The following is a 23,701-nucleotide window of genomic DNA, read 5'->3' as shown; positions in this document are numbered from 1 at the left end:
AAAGAGTGTGTAGGATCCCATAACTGGAGTTATGGATGCTTATGAATAGAAATGTGGCAGCCACTCTAAATCCCAGAGCCATCGTCAGTCTCCAAGCCTTCTAATTTTTAAAACATGTCTTAATTTTGAAACATGATCTCATGAATTTGTCCAGGGTGGCCTTGAAACCCAGTCTTGCTCAAGTTGCCCAGTTGTGCCTTGAACTTTAAAAAAAATTATTATTGTTACTTTTATGTGTATGAGTGCCTTGGCTGTTTATATCTGTGTAACACACACACACACACACACACACACACACACACACACACACACACACACAAGATCCCTGCTTGACATCAGTGCAGCCATCTCTTAAGAACCATCTCTTAAGAATAAAAATTTTGCACAAGGCCCTGGGTTCGGTCCCCAGCTCCGAAAAAAAGAACCAAAAAAAAGAAAAAGAATAAAAATTTTTTAAGTTGGCCTCTGCTTAGCCCCCAGACGTTAGACCAGAAAGTACAGTACATTCCCACCTACTTTCCAGGAAGTCAGCTGACTGTAAGAACAGATGGTATAGATTGTGTCATTCTGGGAACTACAGGGCGGGAAACATCTGCCAAGTCAGATATCCTTGGTACTGAAATAGCTGTGCCGATATAGCTGTGACCTTGTATCGTCTCCGATATAGCTGTGACCTTGTATCTCTATATAAACTATATTTCTGCTGTCCGGGACTCTTCACATCCCTCCTGCGTGAGGACTGCGTCGAGCCCCAGTGTACTGGTATCCCAAATAAACCATGTGTTCATGGGGTGGCGTTGTCCTCAGGATCGGAGCGAGAGTCTCCTCCATCTGTGGATCTTACACACACACACACACACACACACACACACACACACACACACACACACACACGCACGCACGCACGCACGCACGCACACAGTATTCTTGGACAGCAGAACAGATGTTTGAATTCCGTGGGACTGGACTTAGACAGTTGTGAGCTGCCTCGTGCCTGGTCCTCTGGAAGAACAGCCAGTACTCTTAACCCTGGAGAATGGCTCTCGCCCCATTCCTTGAACTTTCAATCTTCTCAATACAGCCTCTCTGTGCTGGGATTACAGGACTAAACCGTCAGTAGCTGTTTTTTCACGTCTGGATTTAGTTGCGTCTCCTTTCCCTGCATAAGTCAATTTATCAGTCATGTTTAGCTTTAAAAAGATCAACTTTAGGGGCTCAGAGAGGTCACTCAGAGGTTGCTGGAGTGTTTGGTTCTTGGCACTCAAAACAGCCTGTAACTGTAGCTTCCAGGGGATATGTTACTCTACACACACAAACAGAAGACAATAATCTTTTTTAAAAACTCAGCTTTTGAGTTTTAAACACCATTAGTGCTGTTTCTGGATGTTTTGGTGTTTGTTTTTTTTTTTTTGAGGGGTTTGTTATTATTGGATTACCCATTTCACAGACTTCTGATCTAATCTCTACTCTTTTTTCTAAACTCCTTTTTTCCCTTTTTAAAAAAATCTCTTGCCTGGTGTCATTTATTGACAGTCCGTTGTAACCCAGGCCAGCCTTGAACTGCTGCTGATCCTCCTAGCGCTTCCTCTTTTGTGCTAGGATGAAGGCTTCGCCCACAATACCAGGCTAAGTATTGTTACTATTGTTCTGGCTGAAAATATGCAGCCTGAGAGAGAAGATGTGAGCAATCCTAGGTGTGCTTTACTGAGATTGATGATCCTTAGAGGACCTCAGGACCTGTTCTAATGTGGCACCCTTCCAGCTGGGGCGGGGATCACTCGTTGGACGTTGTGTAACGAGTTATACTAATACTAGCGACCTTGTGACCCGGAGGAAAGGTAAAGAGTGCCTACCGAGTGCAAGAGGCTAGAGCAACTTCTAAAACGCATGGTCCCTGTCCTTTTGAATTGGGCTTCCTCCCTAAAGGAGCTCTTTCCATCGCAGGTCTCGCTAGCCAATCAGAGTATTGGAGCGTTCCGTCCAATCAGGATCTCCGGCAGGCGGGTTTTATTTTGGGTCGCGGGTGTATGTGGGTTCTCCGTGGCGGACAGGGGTACAAGTGGGCCCTGCTTTTATCGCTGGTATCGGGAGCTGGTATCGTGGGCGAGCTCGGAAGCTGCGCCATGGTGAGCGAGGGGCCGCTGTCCCCAGGGGGTGAGGGGCGGTGGCTGAGCCATCGGAGCCGTTGTGATGGGTGCTCTTCGGGACTGGGGCGGGGCCGACAACCCGCGAAGCAACCTAGGCCCTGGGCCGGCGGCCTCTGGGCAGCTCCGCCTCTCGGCCGCTTCTGCGCAGAGCAAGGAAGTAGCGAAAGGCTCCGCCCTGCGCTGGGGACGCTGGGGTTGGTGACGTCGCAGGTGTGTAGGCGCTCAGAGCCTATGCTCTTTTTGTCCGGAGGGCTTGTTGCTAAGTCAAGGTACTCTTAGTTTCTTCGAGTTATAGAAGTTTTGATGTTTACGTTTCCGGTTTATGTTGGATCCACTTCAAGTTAGTTTTGCCAAAGTGGTAAAGTCTACCCAATATTTTGTTTATATACGTGTGTGTTTGGTTCACTGGTTTGTCAAATCGCTTACTGTATTTTGGGCTTGCTTCCGACTTTTTAAATTGATATTTCTTAATTTCGAAATACCATACTTCTTTGATTATCACAGTTTTATTGGAAGTCGTAAAGTCAGGTAGTGTACTGTTAATGTTTCAGTATTGCGTTAACTTTTTTCTTTTTCTTTTTTTGAGACAGGATCTCGTGTTTCCCAGGCTGGCCTCAAACTTTCTCTTAGCCGAGGAAGACCTTGAACTTCTGATCCGGCTACCTAAACCCACCTCCAGAGTGCTGGGATTAAGGGTGTGTGTCTATATATGGCCCCTTTTTTGTGAGTGTGTGTGTGTGTGTGTGTGTGTGTGTGTGTGTGTGTGTGTGTGTTTCTGGGGAAGGAGTTAAGGGCCACATGGTAGAAGTCAAGCTTTTCTCCCGATTCTGAGTATCTCTTGCCAGATAATGTTTAGATCAACTTTCTGTTCATTTCGGCATAAATTGTGAAGATTTACATTGGGATTTGTTGAATCTGTAGATCAAAATGATAACTGTCACAGTTTCGAGGCTTCTTTCCAAAATCATGTAAACCCCTCCACTTACTAAGTTCTTTTGATTGTTTTTGTATTAGAAATGAATAATTTTTTTTTCTGTTCAGACATCGATTACATTAACATGCAAACGTGTCTCACTTTTATCTTTCCTATATAAGCTCTGTGGTGGTTTTAATTTTACATCCCAGTGTTCTTTCGTCTGATGTACAGTTTGTATATTAATCTGGCAAGTCTTACAAGTTCCTGGTGTCCTAAAGTCTTGCTGGTTCTTGGATTCTTTCATTTTAACAGTTTGGTGTTCTGCCTTTTCGGGCAGTACAGGTTTTATAGGCAGTTAGTAGTATGATGACATGGTTTTGCCGTTTAACTTGGTCAGTTTGGTGGATCACCTTTTTAAGTTTTTACTGATGGAGATTAAAGCAGCCATTTGCATAACGCTGGGCATGTCTTCTCCCACGGAACCTTGTTCACAGTCTGAAGTTTGAGGCTTGAACGGACTTTTCTGGAACTGAGGTGATTCCGGCATGGTTTGGGATGGACTCTGTTTTCAGGTGGGCTTTTATCCTGCAGACCAGGCTAGGCTTCAAACACACATCAGTTCCATTTCAGCATGCCAAATGCTAGCGTTACAGACACGTGTATGCACACTGCCTGGTTTTAGTTATTTTAGAAATACACTTGAAAACTTGGATTATTAATGTTTGTTGAGAGGTTTCGCATTGGGCATTCTTTAGCTTTTTTTTTTTTTTTCTTCTGTGTTGTTTTGGTGTTGTGGTAATGTCGATCTCGAATTTTGAACCAGTATTTGCTTGCTTTCTTTAGAGGGTGTTTTACTAAATTACTGCCATATCTTAGTTGTTGAAAAGTTGACGATTGAGATAATTTGCATCTCGTCTTTTTTTTTTTTTTCTTTTTTCTTTTTTTCGGAGCTGGGGACCGAACCCAGGGCCTTCCGCATGCTAGGCAAGAGCTCTACCACTGAGCTAAATCCCCAACCCCATCTTTTTTTTTTTTTAATTTTGAAGTAGTGATTTCATTTTTTTCAGGACATAGGCATACTCATACTGGCTATCTCTCTGTTTGCCTTTCAGAAAATTTGTTCATTTCTTCTAAATTACTAAATTTGTGGTCTGGGTTGTTCACCGTGTGCCTTTGTGGTTCCTTTAATGTTCGTGCTAATGATGGCACCGTATAATTTCCTCATCCAAGTACTGAGCAGGCCAAATCCTGCTTAGTTTCTCAGAGCAGCTGTAGACGAAACAGTTCTAACAGTAGTTTTGAAAAGCCAAGTGTTAGAGTGATTGGTTGTCTCCCGATTGCCTGTTATTTTCCCGTGCTTGATTTAGTTTTTCTTCTCCTAGCCCCCTATTACAGAATGACTTACTTTCAGCTGTCTTTTTTTTTTTTTTTTTTTTGTAGTACTGGCTTTTATTGTTTTAATCTCTCCCAAATATGGCTTGTGCTTTGTGGCATACATTATTGTAAGATGTCCTTTTGATTCTGTTGAAATACTTAATTTTTTCTTGAGACCTCTTCTTTATTATGTGTTATGTAAAACTTTGATTTAATATCCACATTTTCCAGTGTGCTGCCTGTAGTTTAGGAATTCTTAGTACCTAATCATAAAGGTGCCAAAATTAGAATCTCTCTGTCTCTCTCTGAGTCTGTGTGTGTGTGTGTGTGTGTGTGTCTGTCTGTCTGTCTGTCTGTCTGTCTCCTTTTCCCTCCCTCTCCCTCTCTCCCTCTCCATCCTCATCTCCCCTGCCCCACTTTCTCCAGGATAGAAGTGTCAGGGTGACTACTCCAGGATTTATAATAACACTTTAAATGGTTTTGTTATTTATTTTTACTTTAAGTGCATTGGTGGTTTGCCTATGTGTATTCCTGCGAGGGTGTCAGATCCCCCTGGAGGTGGAGTTACAAACAGTTGTGAGCTGCCATGTGGGCGTTAGGAATTGATCCTAGGTCCTGGGGAAGAGCAGCTAGTGCTCCTAACCGCAGAGCCGTCTTTCTAGTCTCAGGATTTTTAATAAGTTTATAGTGATACCTCAAAATAGATCCTGTTTCCAGGCTGCAAGAACCTTTATTGGCTCAGTCAGGAAGACATAGAAAGGGTTGATCACTTAGTATCTTGAGCGTCCTCACATTATCATAAATGTCCAGGACAAACCTGATGATACACAGCAGGAGAAAATAACCGCAGAGAGCTCCTCCCTTTGCCAGCATATAAATCTGATCTAAAGCAGTTTCCCTGAAGTAGAGATACTTTGATTTTTGAGGATCAAGAAATCAACAAAGTCATAAATGTTTGAGAAAAGCTATCATCTGGTTTTCCGGCTGGTGTTATGTTTAATTCTGGCTGCTGAGCTTGTCATGGTTTCTTCAGTAGGGAACATTTGATAGTCTCTTTTTTTTAACGGTGGTGGTGGGGTGTTAAGACAGGGTCTCTGTGAACTGTGCTGGCTTTGAACTTAGATTTGCCTGCCTTTGCAGGTGTGTGTCACTGTGCCTGGATTTTTTTTTCTTCCTTTTCCTTAACATGCTAAATTGGGAGCCCTAGACAAAACTAGCGACAGATGGGCAGTCTGTTTTAATTGGATTTTAACCCATTTAAGGAAAGAAATGAAAGGGCTTAACCAGTTTTGGAAACTAGAGGATTGTTGCTAAAGTCTTAGTTTCCTTTCTGATGCTGTGGTAAAATGGTCTGATAAAAGCAGCATTAAGGGATGAAAGGCTTATTCTGCTAACAGTCCCAGGCTACAGTCCATCGAGGGGGAAGCAGGACAAGAACTTAGAGCGGAGGGAGGGTGGATATATTCGTGCTTACTTGTGCTCAGCACCCCCTCCTACCCCATTTATGTCATGCAGGTCCTGCCTAGGAGACAGTGCTACCTCCTGTGGCTGGTTCTTCCTGCCTCAGTTAATATAGTCAAGACAGTTCTCCATAGGCTCGCCCAGATGAGAGCCTGATCTAGATTGTCCCCTCCTTGAGACTCTAATGAGATACTTTGTCAAATTGTCTCCTAAAACTTAACTATCCCACTGATGAAACATTTACTTTCCCCAACCAAAACCTAATATAATATTAAACCAACACTAAATGAAACTGTTAGTCACAAATAAGAGTTACACTATTTTAGACATCAAAGGCCAGTCTTTCCTAAATTCAGAATTGACCATGCTACATGAGGTTATAGCTATGGGATTGAGTGAAACTGGCGAGAAGGAAAATTAAAATTAGAGGAGAGCGAATTATTTCAAATACTCCAAACATTAAAATATGAGACGGCTCAGTGGTAAAACACATGTGCTGCTTCAACCGATGACCTGAGTCCAGGAACCCACATAAAAAGCAGATGCATAGTGCATGTCTGTAGTCACATATGGTGAGATGGTAGAAAGAGACAGGAGGATCCCCTGGAAGCTGGGGAATATGTAGTGCAGCAGCAGAAGTGAGAGATCTGCCTCAAGTTGGAAAGCAAGGTCCACCGTTGAATGTTGTCTTGATGCCTACATCCATGCTGTGTTAATGTGTATATCTCTGAGATAGTGGCATCTGGAACTTAATGATCTGTGATCTGGAAGGCGTCTGTAGCACCAAAAGGTTAAGCAATGGCCTCCCTTCCCATAACACCAATCATAACCGATAAGCAAGAGTTAGAAAAGTTAGCCCTTAAGTCTCTAAAAGAGTTGTCCCTCCAAAATTTAGTGGTAACATGTATGTTTTTATCCTTTCATCTGTCTTTAACAAAAGCCATAATGGTTAAATGTGGCACCATAACATGACTTTTACAAAGAGAGAGAAGGAGCATGACAGTAGCAGCTGGAAAGATGGACGAATGGTAGGTATCTAGCTCTGCGGTCTCGGGGTCATCAGAACCTGACATAGGCGATATCCTTGTTTGTGGCATGGTTTAAAGCTTAAGAAGCAGGTTTGGGATACATTCCCTGAAGTGACATCAAGGGAATAAGAAGGTAGGGCTCGTACAGTCATAGAACTCAGGTGAAAGCAAAAAGCACTTGGAGTTGCCGGTGTGGGGTGCGTTTTACTTTGGTCTCATGGGAAGAAGAAATGAAAATCTCCAAGAGGTTCACGTGGGTAGGCTTCTCGAGTTTCTGGGGTGAAAAAGCTTTAACTGTTGGCAGATAAGTTATGGTCATAGGTTATTAATTCTTTTGTGGTTAGATATCTTGTAGGATGTCTTTTGTGTCTGGGAAGGCTCCTTGTGCCTGTTGATATAAAATCCTTAGTAGGGGGATTACTGCCTACTTAGAATGGGAAATCTAAGTGTCCCTGTGAGACTAATCTGATGAGCGGTAGTGGTGTTCTGCTGTGAGGTAAGAAGTCTGTTAATAGAGGTTAATAAATCACCTGTGTACTAAGAGGTATCTGTTAATTTCAAGGAAGAAAGGTTTTCTTCCATGGCAAAAGGGTAGGGGTGTCCAACACGTCTTGAGGCCTGACACTTCAGGTGAATGATTGACTATCTGGGATAAGGGGTCCTGCCATTTAAAGCCAAATAGGAACTGAGTCTGGGTGGGTTCAAATACAGAGATAAAGCATCCTTAAAGTCTCAACAAGAGTGTATTTCTTCCTACAGTGTAAAGATTAAGACCTGTGGAAAGGTTGGATCACAGTTAAGGATGTGTCAACAAAAAGTGGTAACCCCTTCTAAGTCTTAGGTTTTTAATTGTGCCTTTGAAGAAAGTTGTCTTTAATGACAATTGTGGCAGAAGGGGCTGTTAGCATCTGGGATTAGAGATGCCTCACACTTGAAGGGGAACTTGTTATAAGATGTAGGGGTGCATAGTAGAGATAGGGGAGAATGTTTGGGGCCCTAGACATTCTTGGGCCTTTTTAGGGTAGGGGCTTAGGGTGTCTGATGTGATGAATGGCCTGGAGGTTGGTTGAAATGTCCTACTTAGGAAGGGAATTGGGCAGCTGGGGAGAACCAAAAGGAATGAATGAATGATGTTTATCCCATGTGTTGAAGAGGTGTATAGTGTGCTTGTTGGAGTTTTCCATTAGTGCTAGGGAGGAAGACTAAGGACCCAGATGTTAAATTAGAAAGGTCACTGGGAGGAGAATGCAGTGTAGTCATAGCCCTTGGTATTTCTTGGATCATCTGAGGCTTATGCATGGAGTACCAAGGAAAACTTGAGCCTGAATAACCCCAGCGTCATGTCTTCAAAAGGGAAGTAATCCCTTATCGTACGGGACCGAAGTTAGGGTATTGGTCAGTTTTCATGTTTGGCCCCAGTGTGAGATTTTTAGATAGAAGATGGCAGGAGGTGGATTCTAGTGGCCCTCAGTTTGCAATTTAGATTGGTCTCACGGGAGGTTTATGATAGCTGGGTTGCTTTGTGCTCTCACAGCTGAAGTACTATGATGGACCACAGGGCTTTTCTAGTCCTCCTCTTAATTATTAAATACAGTCTTAAAGGCTCTATCTAGAAAGTAGGAGAAAAGGAGTTTAGGGTCCCTGTTCTGATTTTTGAAACTTTTGTTTAATATCTGAAGAGGTTTTTATAAAATACACAGGTAGTTTTCCTTTAGCCGGGTTAAAGTATTGTTGCATGATCAGCCAACCCATGCTAAATGAAGAAGAACGAGGTTCTTGGAAGGAACCTTTGTTATGCTCATAACAGCATAGTTAAAGGCGTTGAGCAGCCTTTTTCTTTCTAAGAAACTGAAGTCATATTCCTGAGGGTTCTTTCCCCATTGTCTCCTATGTAGGGGTCTTGATATGATCATTTGGGTTTCCTGTGAATGCTGTATCTCTGTTATCCGGGTATGACTGTGGCTCTCATTGGTTCAGATTCCTACCGAAGACTAGGTATGGAACCTCTTTGTATGCATATAGCAAGTGGTTAGAATGCTATAGATAGGTACTGGAGAGATGGCTCATTGGCTAGAACAGTAGCTACTCTTCCAAAGGACCTAGGTTCTGTTGCCAGCACCCACATGGAGGCTCCTAACTGTCTATACCTCTAGTCCAAGGGGATCTGATGGCCAATTGTGATCACCATGAGCACCAAGTATGCATATGGTACATAGACGTAAATGCAGGCAAACACATAAAAATAATTTAAAAATAAAATTATATAAATGTATTGGCCAGCTTAGGTCAAAAGACTACAATTAGACCTTTGAATCCTTAATGCAGGGAGAGGGGATTCTTGGGCAAAATGATCACAGTTGAGGTTTGGAACAGTTGGGATAGGGAAAGACACATGTGTTTGGCTAGTGCTGGGCCCTACTAGCCACCTCATACATGTATATGGATTTGTGGTTTTTGTTTGTTTTTGTTTTGTTTTTGAGACAGGGTCTCACCACTTAGTTCTTGCCTAGAACTTGCTATGTTGACCAGGTTGGCCTCAGATTCAGAGATGGGCCTGATTCTGCCTCCTGTGTACCAGGATGAAAGGCAGGCACCATCACACCCAGCCTGAGGAATATTTTCCGAAGGTTACAGTATAGCTTTTATTTACTTCTGAATTCTCTGCGTTAAACTCCTGAGTATGTATGTGGAAGTAGAATGTATCTGGATAAGGGGGAAAAGTTATAAGAGACTTACAGGTAGAAAGCGAAGGAATCTAGAGAACAGGAGAAATGAAGTCCCTTAAAATTGTAGGTTACAACAGTTAGTGGTCCCCCACCCCCATAACCTTAAAATGCCAACAAAGATTGCTTTGGCCCGTGTCCATCAGTTTTGAATGGGAAGCATATCTTTCTGTAAGGACCCAAAAGGACTTCTTCGCCTATCCTCTTAAGGGAGACAAAAGCTTTAGAGTCACTTAAAGCAACCTTTAGCTGATCACCATAAACACCAGAGGTAAGAAGAGAGTCCCGTTGTAAGCCATCAGAATGCTGGACAAAACAACACCTGGAAGGCCGATGACAGTCAAAAGGATTCTCAAAGGCACGCACAGACAAAGGTTACTGAGATATTTCAAGGAGGCAGTCAGCCCACAGAGGGAGCTGCATAGATCAGAGGGTGAAGGATGACTTGGTTCCTTATGGTGTGGTCCATATCTGATATCAAGGTAGATATATGAATACCCTATCTTGTAGAGTAGTAAATTTTGCACTTTTTGAATAAAGCTGGCCGTTTTTTAGTGCCACTAAATAAAGGGCCATGAAATCTTCAAAATGTGGAGATTTGCTTTTATTTTTGTCCCTTTGTGCCTTTCTCCAAAGTGGTTTGAAAGTCTTTACTGTGTGCTAGGCAAACCATCACTTTATTGTTTAGAAGACTGACAATTTCTAAGCATTTGGATTAGTAGAAAGTTAAATTAATTACTGATAAGTTGCAGCTTTTAAATTTAAATTTATTTATTTACATCCCACCCTCTCCTCCCATACTCCCTCCCCGCTATCCTCCTCCCCCTTCTCCTCTAAGAGGAGTGCTAGATGAGGCACATCCCTCCCCCTGAGGCTACACAAAGCAGCCCTGTTGGGATACCACAGTAAGGCTACAGTTTTAGGGAGAGCCTCTGTTTTGTTGGGGGACTCAAATGGAGACCGAGCTGCACATCTGCTACATATGTGCCAGGGGCCTCATTTCCAGCCCATGTATGTTCTTTGGTTGGTGGCTCAGTCTCCCAGAGCTCCCAGGGGTCCAGATTAGTTGACTTTGTTGGTCTTCCTGTGGTGTTCCCATCCCCTCCAGGACTTTCAGTCCTTCCTCCAACTCTTCCATAAGAGTCCCTGACCTCCGTCCATGTTTGGCTGTGGGTATCTGTATCTGTTTCTGTTAGCTGCTGGGTAAAGCCTCTCAGAGATTAGGTAAGCTAGACTCCTGTCTGTAAGCATGACAGAGTATCACTAATAACGTCAGGGATTGGTGCTTGCCCATGGGTTGGACTGCTTATTGGTCAGCCATTCTTTCAGTCTTTCCTCCGTCTTTGTCCCTGCATTTCTTTTAGTCAGGACAGATTTTTGGGTTGAAGCTTTTGTGGATGTGTTGGTGTCCTTATCCCTCTACTGCTGGTCCTGCCTTGCTATAGGAGGTGACCTCTCTGGGTTCCATGTCCCCACTGTTAGGCATTTCTGTAAGGTCATGCACTTTGACTTCTGAGAGCCTCTCCCACCCCAGGTCTCTGGGACTTCCTAGAGACTCCCCCCAACACCCCACTCCCTACAGCTGAAGATTTCCATTCATTCCCCTGGCCCTCTGGGCCTCTCTCCTGCTATAAGTCTGTTCTTTATTTTATTTCTTTAATTTCATGTGATTTTATAAAGGTATAATCCGGAAGAGATGACATTTGATCACTCTTTTCTTCCCCCCTCCCACTTATTCTTCACTATCTTCTTCCTTCCTGAAGTGGAAGCCTTGCAATAGAGTACAGCTTGGCTTTGAACTCCTGAATGCAAGTGATTTTATATACTGGTCTCCCAAATAGCTGGGACTATAAGTACATGCCAACACTCTTGACACCATTGCATTCTCTATAAAAACACATATCATCTAATTGTTTCATTCTGCATTTCTGTTTACTTAATGGATGTTGATTTTATTGTAGTTAGGATCATCAATCATTCTTGTTGTGGTAAATTCTGCATGGTATGAATTCCTTTTGAGATTTCTAAATGTTTTTTCTTGATGTAATCAGTTCTTCACTTAACAAGTGACAATATGCATGAAGTGTTATCTTCCAGAGGAACTCAGTAGACTCATTGCTCACATCATTGGGGGCGGTGGGAAATTTTCTTGCTACCTCTAAATGTATAGAACATTCAGAAAACTAACAATTCAGAAAATTGCAGTGTTCATGTAGTCATTTAGGATAAGAGAACTGCTCTTACCATTTATGTTAGTGGGATGTCTCCCAAAATCTTAGGTTCCTTAATACCAGAAAAAGTCCACTCTGTGTGTAGAAATATGTAAGTAAAAGCAACCTCTTGACTCCTAATGCTGGCTCTTTCCTGTATAGCATTCAGCAGAATTCTGTTATTATAGGCATTAGAAAGCCCTCTAGAAAAAAAAAAAGAGATGGCCTACCAGCACGTTTATATCTTAGGCATAGTCATGAAGAGTATTCCTACTGTGCTCGCCTTGATTCCTTCCTCCCTTTTCCTTTTCCTTTTCCTCTTCCTTTTCCTTTTCCTTTTCCTCTTCCTTTTCCTTTTCCTTTTCCTCTTCTTTTCCTTTTCCTTTTCCTTTTCCTTTTCTTCTTCCTTTTCCTTTCCATGGAGTCAAGGTCTCACTGTGTAGTCCTGACTGATCTAGACCTCTTTGTTGTTGTCTTTTTTTAAAAAAAATATCTCAGGGCTAGCATTAGAATTTCAATTTCATTGAATAAATTCCTGAATACTAAAAAGTTATATGGACATATTATCAATTGAGTATAAACCCTCTAGATCTGTTAGTCTCATGTGTTCTCTTCTGTGTACATTCGGGATGTTTAGGAGTTTTTGGCCTTTGAAGATGTGGCTGTGGAGTTCAGCCAGGAAGAATGGGTTTTGCTGGATCCTTCTCAGAGGAAACTATACAGAGATGTGATGCTGGAAACCTGCAATAACCTTGCTTCGATAGGTAAGAAGCCACTGTTTATTTTGAACAGGAACAAGTGTTCCTTGGTTCTTTGATTTGGAAAGAGAGAAATCAATAAACAGGAATGGGCCCAGTGTATGTCAAACCAAGAAACTCATTTTTCTGTTATTTCTAATAATTTGTGATATGGGGGTATAATCTTGATTTTAGGCATCAAATGGGAAGACCAGAACACTGAAGAGCAGTACAGACATTCTTGGAGATACCTAAGGTAATTTTCATATCCATGTAGAAGAAAGTTTTCCTTGAGAAACTCTTAAACATGTTATGAAAAGTAAAACAGAAGGAGCTGGAAGGGTGGTAAAGCATTTCAGCAGCATCACCAGTTTCACAGGATAGAAATACCTCAGAGCAATGATTGATATATATATATATATGTGATTTATTTACTTATGTATTTCACATACATGGGTATATGGGTCTGCAGATACAACTACACACGAGAAGACAGCATTGGATTCCATGGGACTAGAGTCATAGGTGGTTGTGAGCCACCAAGTGGATGCTGGGAGTTGGAAGAGAAGAAGCCAGTGCTCTTAACGGCTGAGCCATCTCTCTGGCCTGTATGGGGCTGTTTTGATAGTAGCTCTTTGGGCAGATACTGTAGAATCATTAGTTCTTTCTGTGAGACCATTCAGGTGGCAAAAGCATCCGGTTTCCTTAACTTTTATGACTAGAGTAAGTACAACACCTACTAGTAAGCAGGCAGTCGTTAGTGAAGCAGCCATTGCTAACATGTTTATTCTTTTTTACAGAAGTTACATGATAGATGCAATTTACGAGCATAAAGAAGGTGGTCAGTTTCAAGAAACCTTTACCTGGATACCAAATTTCCGTAGGAGTACTAACAGTTCTACTGGAGTAAAACCACTTGAATGTGGTGTGTGTGGCAAAGTTTTCACGTGTCATTTATCCTTTAGTGAGCACATCATGTCTCACTTAGGGGACAAACCATCTGAACACAAATATGGTAAGAGGCAATATAAGTATAAATAATGTAAAAAAAATCTTAAACTCACAAATGTGTAATGATACCTTATGAAAATGAAATGTTTTCAAAATCTTTTTATTTTCCAGGTTCATGGGGAATACAGCCCCAAAGTGAGAGCGCTGAAACATCCTATGAACCATGTGGAGTGGCCGTCGTTTGCCATTGTTCTCTTTCTGTAGATGGAAGAACCGACAGTAAAGACAAATGTTATAAATGTGAACAATCCAGTAAAGCTCTGAGTTCTTCCAGTTCCCTTCCGACTCAAAAACCAGTTTATCCTGGAGGAAGAAGCTATGAGTGTGAGCAGTGTGGAAAGTCCTTTAGACACGAGAGTTCACTTCTGTTACACCAGTTAACTCACATTGGAGGGAAGCCCTACGAGTGTAAGCAATGTGGGAAGGCCTTCAGATGTCACAGTTATCTTCACTTACATGAAAACTTTCACATCGAAGAAAACCCCTACGAGTGTAAGCACTGTGGAAAAACCCTCTGTTCTCCCAGTTCCCTTCGAGTTCACGAAAGGATTCACAATGGAGAACAACTTTATGCTTGTAAACAGTGTGATAAAGCCTTCAAATGTCAGAGTTACCTGCGAATACATGAAAGAGGCCACCCTGGAGAGAATTGCTATGATTGTAACCAGTGTGGTAAAGCTTTCAGAAGTCAGTCTTCTCTTCAGAGACATAAAATAGCTCATCCGAGGGAAAAACCTTATGCTTGTAAACAATGTGGTAAGTCTTTCACTTATCCATATTTACTTCAGACACACGATAGATTTCACACTGGAGAGAAACCATTTAAGTGTAGGATATGTAGTAAAGCCTTTCTTTGTTCCCCCTTTCTTCAAAGACACAAAAGAACTCATGCTTGGGGAAAACCCTATAAATGTAAGCAGTGTGGTAATGCCTTTGGAAGCCATAGTTCCCTTCGATTGCATGCAAGGGCTCATACTGTGGAAGAATCTTACACGTGTAAGATATGTAATAAAGCCTTTCTATGTCCTCCTTTCCTTCAAAGACACGAGAAAATGCACACGGAGGAGAAGCCCTTTGAATGTAAGCAATGTAGTAAAATCTTCAGAGATTGGAGCACCTTCCAAGTGCATGAAAGATCTCATACTGTAGAAAAGCCCTATAAATGTAAGCTATGTAGTAAAGCCTTTTTTTATTCCTCTTCCCTGGAAAGACATAAAAAGATTCACACTAGAAAAAAGAGCTATCCATGTAAATTTGCATGTAAATGGTGTGGTCAGTCCTTCAGTTTTCCCTGCTTACTTGAGAAGCATTTAAGAGCTCACACTAATGAAAAACCCTATGCGTGTGAGCAGTGTGGTAAAACATTTAGGAGTCTCACTTATGTTCGCATACATAAAAGAACCCACACTGAAGAAAGACAGTATGCATGGAAACAGTGTGGTAAAAGGCTCAGTTGTCCTGGTGCTCTTCAGTTACATGAACTAACTCATACTGGAGAAAAACTGTACGAATGTCAGCCATTTGAGAAAACCGTCAGAAGATTCAATTATTTCCAAGTGCATGAAAGGGCTCATCCTGAAGAAAAAGCTTACCAGTGTAAGCAGTGTGATAAAATTCTCAGTTGTTCAAGCTCCCTTCAGCTACATGAGAGAACCCACACTGGAGAGAAGCCCCATGAATGTAAGCAGTGTGGTGAAGCCTTCACGGTCCTCAGCAGTCTTCAAGTACACGAACTATCTCACACGCATGAAAAGCCCGATGGATGTAAGCAGCATGATAAAGTTCTCAGTCTTGGTAACCCTATACAGGAAAGAAAGAAAGCTGAAACAAATCTCTGTGACTGTAAGCAGTGTGGTAAGTCCTTTGTCTCTCGATACTTACTTCAGATGCATGAAAGGTCTCACTCTGCCGAGAGACGCTATGAGTGTAAGGTATGCGGTAAAAGCTTCATTTACCCTTCCTTTCTTCAAAGACATGAAAGGACGCACACTGGAGAAAAGCCTTACGGATGCAAACAGTGTGGTAAGGCCTTCAGAGTTCAGAGCTCCCTTCGATTACATGAAAGAACTCACTCTGAGGAAAAGCCTTATGAATGTAAAGACTGTGGTAAAGCCTTCTGGCGGCTCCCTTCTCTTCAAGTACACGAGAGGATCCATACAGGAGAAAAACCCTTTGAGTGTAAACAATGTGATAAAACCTTCAGGTGTCACAGTTCCCTTCAAAGACACGAAAGAACTCATAGTCATGAGAAACCGTATGAATGCACGCAGTGTGGGAAGACCTTTAGATGTCACCGATCCTTTCAAAGACATGGAAAATCTCATGCTGGAGAGAAGGCCCCAGGAATGTTGACAGTGAGCAAAAATTTTTAGACTTTCCAATTTCTTTGTAGTGTTTAAAAGTAACTCCTGGGAAGAAATTCTGGTGGTATAAAACAAGTGATGGTGGTGGCGTTTTTAATCATAGACTGCTGAAGAAGGACCTATCAATAGTCAGTGAATTAAGTTGTTCAGTTCCAAGCTTGACATGGCGGTGAATGACTTTAATCCCAGCACTGGGGCAGCAAAGGTAGGCAGATCTCTTGTTCAGGCCCAGCCTACTCAGTAGAGTGAGTTACAAAACAATTGGGGCTACACAGAGAAACCCTGTCTCAAAAAAAAACAAAAGATGTTTGGTTCCATTTGAAGACTTGAACATCACTGGTGGAATACCTTTGGAATGAATATAATGTAAGGATACCTGATTTTTCATATATCCTCTGGAATACACACATGATAATGCAAATAGAGGTAGCTCGTATAAGAATAAATGTTGGATTGAAAATAGTTTGGAAAGTAAAGTTTGTAAAAATTTTAACTACACTAAAAGTCATGAAGACTATCGGCGTAAACCATATGTATTTTAAAATCCTCATGCAAATTAACCTATAATGCTCAGATTTTTGTAATATGAATATTATATAGGTTAGGAATAGGTTGTGTTTGATTTGCAATTACTAGTGATCATAGAAGGAATGGTGGTGCAGCCCTATAGGCCACTCAGGTGGCTGATGGAGGAGAATTGCAAGTTCAGGACCTGCCCAAGCAACGTAAGCCCTATTTTGCAATCAAAAGCTGAAGAGTATGGGTGTGTTGCTAATTAGGTAGAATACTTAGCTGGCAAGCATGAGACTATAAGTTCAGTCCTCAGTACTCAAAGAATAAGAATCCCAAGAGAATGAGTTGCCATTTCTTTTAGAGAGGCAGACATTAAGTATTCAACAGTAGAGATAGTTTGTGATAGATATGCTTTTGGACAATTTTATAAGTGGAGATCATTGTGTCTTCTGTTCCTTTTCCTGGTGCTGTGATAAATGTCCCAACTAAAACGAGCTAGGAAGGGGTTCTTTTGGCCAAGAAGTTAAGCTGTCACAGTTTGACATGTCATAGAAGTTAGTCCAGGAGTAACTTGTGACCGTTTGCCACACTGTATCTATAGTCAAAAAAAAGCAATGTGTGGCCATGATTACCTAACTTTCTCTCTTTTATACAGTCTGGAACCCAAACCCATGCAATAATGCTACCTCCTTCGGGGTGGGTCTTCCTGTCTCAGTTTAAATCCCTTACAGGCAAACCCAGAGGCTCATCTCCCAGGGGATTCTAGATCTTTTAAAGATGATATCAGCTATCACAAATATATTACATACTGCTCCAAACATGGGCAGTGCATTTTACTGCTTATTTTAGGCGAGGACTACATATTTAGGAAACAAACTATTTGGTGTATATATGTGAAAGGATAATGGTTAGAAAGGCAAGTGCTATACTTAACAAAGAGAGGAGTCTTCTGGACTAGGTGCTGCTCTGTGAGTGAGTTATTGTTTAGTCGCTGTTAAGGACAGTACTGTATACTAAGATCATTACTAGTAACTTTATAAACACTTTAGACTTAGATTTTGTCTGTAAAAAATTTGGCTCAGTACATTAGTTCAAAAGTTTTTCACTTTGCAAAATTAAAAAAATTTTATACTTTTCTAGACACTCATCAGTATGCAAGTAAGAATTTAGTATAACTTGGACTATATTGTGTTAGAAAGTTTACCAATATGTATTTTATAAAGTTGTATTGAATTTTAGTTTAGGATTATTTGGTTTGGGATTATACCATAGTTTCTAAAATGGTTCTAAATGTACTTTTGCCATTTTGTACTCATTTATGTAATGGGCACTCAGCATTGATGATTTCAACTCTGGACAACTTGGGTTTCTATATTTTGCATTCTAAAATATTACGGGTTTTGGGTTTTGTTTTTTTTTTTTTTTTTTTTTTTTTTTTTTTTTTTGAGACAAAGTAGCTCTGACCCAGAATTCAGTATGTAGACCAGGCTGACCTTGAATTTAGAGATTCACCTGCCTTGGCCTGAGTTGCTAGGATTAAAGGCAAGTGCCACATTCAGGTAAGATTTGTATGTAAAAGGGGTTGGGGATTTAGGCTCAGTGGTAGAGCGCTTGCCTATGCAAGCGCAAGACCCTAGAGTTCAGTCCCCAACTCGAAAAAAAAAAAAAAAAAAAAAAAAATTGTATCAAAAATAAGCCTCATCTGATTAGTGTGAAAATTTGCTTTCATCTTTAATAAATAGTAAAATTATGTTTACTAAAGAATTTTTAAAATGGATTTATTTTTAAGGATGTTTTAACGTACAGTCATTTTATGTCTGTGTATGTATAAAGAGAAGCAATATAGCCAGAAGCTGATTTGTGCCCTGTGAAGAGTGGCCAAATAAAAGTTTGCCACTGTCACGTTGATACCGGGAAGGGTCTATTTTCTTCTATTTGTAGGCCAGAGTATAGAGATAGAGTTAAGATTAAAGATCAGGCTTAGAATTAGAGGAGGAGAAATTGAGTTTGCATAGGGTTTAGGATTTTTACTGTTAAGGGTTATGGTAAATAATGGTGGTAAGGCTTGCGGTTGGGCACTAGGGTTAGGGGTTAAAGTTTTAGATTTACATTTAGATTTTGCATTAGGGATTAATGGTGTATGGCTAAGAGGTAATGATAAGCGTGGTCGAATATGAGCTGCTGTATTGTGTATCATTGGTTTGGGTTGGGATCAGAGGGGATTGGTTGAGTTTGGAGTAGTGATAGTATTAGCCGTGGTTACAGTAGGATTAGGGGTAGAATTAAGGTAATTCAGTGAGTCAGGTTAGGACTAATATTAGCATTTGGGATGTTAGGTGTTTAGTATTGGAGTAAGAGATTGAAATTAGGTTTAGGATAAGATTAAAGGTTACTGTGGAGCAGCAGCATATTCTGTCTTCCAAACAAGCCTTCTGAGAGAGCAGTAGAAACCGTATGAGAAGTGATGCGCTGTGTACATGGAGCTCGCAGGATTGGAAGGGGTCAAAATGGATTCTGGGGGATATACTAGGAAAGAATTCACAAATGTTCCCCCACATGATAGAGACACCCGGAACACAGGCAACAGCAGCCGTTTACTGTACCAGGTGCAGCTTGCTAGGAAAAGAAATATCTGAGAAGCACCTTTCAACTCAGTGCAGCTGTGTCACCAATCTCATTCTATGAATATTTAAAAGTTTTTCTTATCATGCAATCTCTCTAATGCATATTCCCTCATAGTAGTGCTTGTTTATACATTGTGTTGTGTTGTTAGGTTCTAGGATTATTCTGTATATCTTTTCACCCAAGGGCTCTCTTCACCTACATTCCATCCCCATTTTTTATGTCTTTTTTTAAAAAAAAAAATACAGAACGCTTTATGAATTTGCATGTCATCCTTGCACAGGGGCCAGGCTAATCTTCTCTGTATTGTTCCAATTTTAGTATACATGTTGCTGAAGTGAGCACATTGTATGTCTTGTCTTATCTCATACTTACATCCCTTCTTTTGTGCAAAAGCCCTATGTCTGTGTTTTTCCTGTGTTTTTCCTGATATCACATCTGCAGAGGTCAGAAGAGGGTATCCTGTTCTCTAGAACAGGAGTTAGAGATGGTGATTAGTGGTTAACCAATCCAGGTCCTGTAAAGACACCTCTACTGCCACCTTTGTACTTTGTTTATAACTTTCCAGGGCTGTACTTCTGTGGACTTCATGGCAAACACACATAACAATCTGTATAACTTTCCATAGTTAACTTACATACTTGGTTAACTTATATTTAACTAACTTATAGTAAGTATATACTTATTCTTCATTAACTGTATCTGTCAGCCTGTAACACCCCAAGGTTTCTTTCCCTGCCACTTTTCGCAGCTCACCCATCCTGCTTCCCTCCCATACCTGATCTTGGTTACCAAAATGTAATGCGGGGTAACCCAGCCCACTGCATCTTAGGCCGGTGAGCCTGGGCTATCTCAGAAGAAGCTAGCTGAACATGACCAAAAGAGTGGGCCAGAGAACAAATGAGCCATCTGGATTCCTCCGTGGTTTCTGCTTGAGTTCCTACCCTGACTGTCCTCAGTGACGGATTGTGATCTAGAAGTGCAAGATGAAATAAAGCCTTTTCTTCCCAAGTTGCTTTTGGACAGTATTTTATTACAAGAGAATGAAATTAGTGTAAGTTCTTCATAAAGATAAGCAACGTTGTCAACTCCTTACATGAATCTGGATGGCATACAGAAACCAAAGTAATAAAATTAGAGGTGAATAGAGAGCCATTATGATAGATACCAATGAAATTGAGAAAGTCATTAGTTAATACCTCAAAGACATTCCGTAAAACTGGAAAATCTAAAGAAATGTCTGTATTTCTAGACACACTTGACATAAATTAAACCAAAATAGGATAAATGCAGGCATGGTTCAGTATAAGTCAGTAATTTAATGTTATAAATTACGTAAATGGGTTCAAGGGCAGAAATCACATGGTCATTTCAATAGATGCAGAAGAGGCTTTCTGAGAAGATCCACTGTCTTACTAAAAGTCCTGAAGAAACTCAGTAGAAGGAATATACATCAAAATAATAATGTCTGTATGTCACAAACCTATAACAAATATTAGAGAACAGCTAAAGCATTTCCGTGAAAATCAGGAACAAGACAAGGGTGTCCAGTTTCTCCACTCAATATGGTCCTTGAGTCTTAACTAGACCTGTAAGACAAGAGAAGCACAGGATGAAAAAGGAAGAAGACAAAGTACAATTTGCAGGCGATGAATATAAACCTTAAACCATCAGAAAACTCTGACAACACTTTCAGCAAATTGGGAGAGTACAAAAATAATATATAAAAAATGAGTCTTCCATATATACCAATAGCAAATATACTGGGAAAGAAATCAAGGAAGTTACCCCACTCACTATAATCTTTAAGGTGAAACAAAACAAAACAAAAAACCACCTTGGAATAAAACTAAGGTTGTAAAAGATCTTTACAGTGAAAATAAAGTTTAAACCAAATTGATTAAAGAAGGTACTAGAAGATGAAAAGATTTTCTGTGTTCATGGATCAAAAGAATCATTATTATTATTATTATTATTGTAAAAATGGCTGCCCTACCAAAACTATGGATTCAAGGTAATCTCAATAAAATTAAAAATGCCTCTTTGCAGAAATAATCCTAAAATTAATGTGGAAGCACACTCACAATACCTCAATAGTCAAAGAAGTCGTGGACAATAATAATGGATAGTTGAGATACGGCTTAGCAGTTAAGAGCACTTTGCAGAGATTCCAAGTCCAGTTCTTAGCACCCATATAGTGGCTTCTAGCCAACTCTAACTCCAGAGGAAGTGACACTATTTTTTCTGCCTTCAGGGGTACTAGGTATACATGGTGCATACACATGCATCAATGCTAAGCACTTAAATCTTTTAAAAAGGATACACTTTGAGATGTTCTCATGTCCGATTTTAAGTGATACTACAGAGTAATGCTGTAGTATTCTGCTGTAGTAGTAATAAGGGCAGCATAATTTGGGCACAAAAATAGATACATAGATCCATGAAATAGAGTTGAGGACCAATGTATAAGCTAAGAAAACTATAACCACATGATCCGTTTGTTTTGTTTACAAGAACGCTCAAAATATACATTTGAAAAAACAAAGTCTCTTGAATTCTGTGGGTTTAGGGATTAGGTTGGCATGAGGGATAGAGTTAGGAGTCTGGGTTAGGGGTCTTGGGCTACAGAGTAGGACTAGGGTTATGCTTATAGTTAGTATTAGGTGTAGTTAAGTCGTTACTCTGTCTTAGGGAGTCATTGCTATGAAGGGACACCACAACCATGGCAACTCTTAAAAAGGAAAACATTTTATAAGAAGGAACCAAAATGAAGCCCTTTTGCATAAAACTTCCATTTTCAATAGGTGTCAGAGGTGGACAGGAGATGTCTTGGCACCTCACTGGTTTCCACTGGGGAACACTTGCTATATCTAATGTGTCTATAGTTTAGTTACATTGTTAATCTTTTTCATATTTGGAAAAATGGGCCAAACTGTTGGCCAATTCACCCTTTGACTTAGTCTTAATGAATCTCAAGGATGTTCAGAAAAAAAAAAAAAAATGGGACTACAGAAATCTGATAAACTGGCACTATGTTGGAGCCCTGCATCTGCAGCTAGGAGCTGATCACTAGTGAATCCCTGCTTCTTGCTGGTGCTACTCTTTAAAGGAGCACCAGCAGCCCCTCAGCTTTTTCCTGTAAGGAAGCTGGTGGTTACTCCTGCTACAAAATCACTGTGCCCATGAGAATTTAATTCGGCAGGTAGCAAGATGCTGCTCCCTTGAAATTATAGCTGGAAGACGTAAGGAAAGTTATCTCTATTTTAAATTTATAAATGTGTGTGGCCACAACATGTTTCTGGTCATAATTGAAGAGTTTCTAATGTTCTGTACGTCTTCGTTATAGACTATTGTGGTTATGGTTATTATGGGCTCGGGTATGGTTAAAAATCTTTCATCTGTAACAAAAGTTAAAACTGGTCACTCAAGGTTGGAGCCATTCTGGACAGCAGCACATGTGAGAAGCCAGCCAAGGAAACAGGTCTCTGAAGACACTTTTACATTGGGATAAGATTTGTATATAATTTCTGTCCTCTTAAAAACTGAAAAAGGAAAAGAGGAAGATGAAGAAGGAGAAGAGAAGGGGGCGGAGAGGAACAGAAAGAGAAGATATTAAAGCTGCAGTCCTATGCAAGAACTCGTCTTGCTGGCAGCCAGACTTTGTAACAAAAAAAGTAACCTAGTTGGTATTGACTTTAGAAACACTGTGTTAACACTGGTAAGACTTAGTTTTGCATACTAAACGTTATGGTTGTGTTCTGTCTTTCCTCTTAAAAGTGGTATTTTGTTTTGATATTACAAAAACAACTGATAGATTTTAAACTTCTTTAAAGAAAGTAAAATTTTGCAGAAAGTTTTAAAACTATATTTTATAAACAGCTTTTTAAAATGCTTTAATTTATAAAGCCATTGGGACATTTTAAAATTTATCAGATGTTTTATTGTAGTGGATGAATGGATAAATAAAAAACTAAAAATTAGGACCACAACTGAACGCCAGAGACTGAAAAATTCCTATTTTATAATGCAATAAAATGTTGATCTTATGCAGTCTGACAAAGAACTTGAATATTAAAGTGTTAATATTTTTAAAAAATTGAGAATCACTGTCTTAAAAATATGTCTATTAGTCTATTCAGCCTAGCAGAAACTGATTTAAAGATATATTACTAACCTTGTTTTTACTAGCATTGTTAAGCTATACCTATTTTGGTAAACTGAATCATGTAAAAGATTGTTGTGTAAAAACCATGTAAGGATCAAAGGGAAAAGTAAGTCTGTGTTTTAAAGCCTTATCTTGGTAGTGAAAGAGCTTTAATTCAATAACTCATTTCATTGTAAACTGTTAGGGATAATTTAAAAAAATGATCAAATTCTTTTAGATGGTGGGAACGATATTTGTAGTCATGCTAAATACTTGTAGTTGTGGGCATTTCCACCTAGCACAAGTTCCCAAAATAATGACTGACTTCGTTTCTATGAACAAAGGCCTAGGTCATCAGCTTTGGCTTGTTTCCACTAGCTCATAACTCAGTTATCCTGTTTAAACTACTCTCAGGTTCACAGGTCTGTTTTCATCAGTGTTCATGACAAATC

General features: G+C 40.3%; 1 protein-coding gene and 1 non-coding gene across 2 annotated transcripts; one reads left to right on the top strand and one right to left on the bottom strand.

The window, feature by feature from the left end:
* The first annotated feature begins 2,104 nt into the window (after window positions 1-2,104).
* Window positions 2,105-15,959, top strand: LOC116893355 (zinc finger protein 709-like). The gene is made up of 6 exons (XM_032895160.1): window positions 2,105-2,126; window positions 12,497-12,623; window positions 12,792-12,852; window positions 13,397-13,611; window positions 13,719-15,461; window positions 15,580-15,959. The coding sequence occupies exons 1-6, from the start codon at window positions 2,124-2,126 to the stop codon at window positions 15,957-15,959; spliced, it is 2,529 nt and encodes an 842-aa protein (XP_032751051.1). The 5' UTR covers window positions 2,105-2,123.
* Window positions 15,960-19,343: 3,384 nt separating this feature from the next.
* On the bottom strand, window positions 19,344-19,450 carry LOC116894864. The gene has a single exon (XR_004387077.1). It is a non-coding gene; the product is annotated as a U6 spliceosomal RNA (small nuclear RNA).
* Window positions 19,451-23,701: the final 4,251 nt, after the last annotated feature.

This window comes from Rattus rattus, chromosome 2 (assembly GCF_011064425.1).
Source record: "Rattus rattus isolate New Zealand chromosome 2, Rrattus_CSIRO_v1, whole genome shotgun sequence".
Taxonomy (NCBI): Eukaryota; Metazoa; Chordata; class Mammalia; order Rodentia; family Muridae; genus Rattus; species Rattus rattus.
The sequence above is the reverse complement of the archived record's forward strand: the minus strand, read 5'-3'. Positions and strand labels throughout refer to the sequence as shown.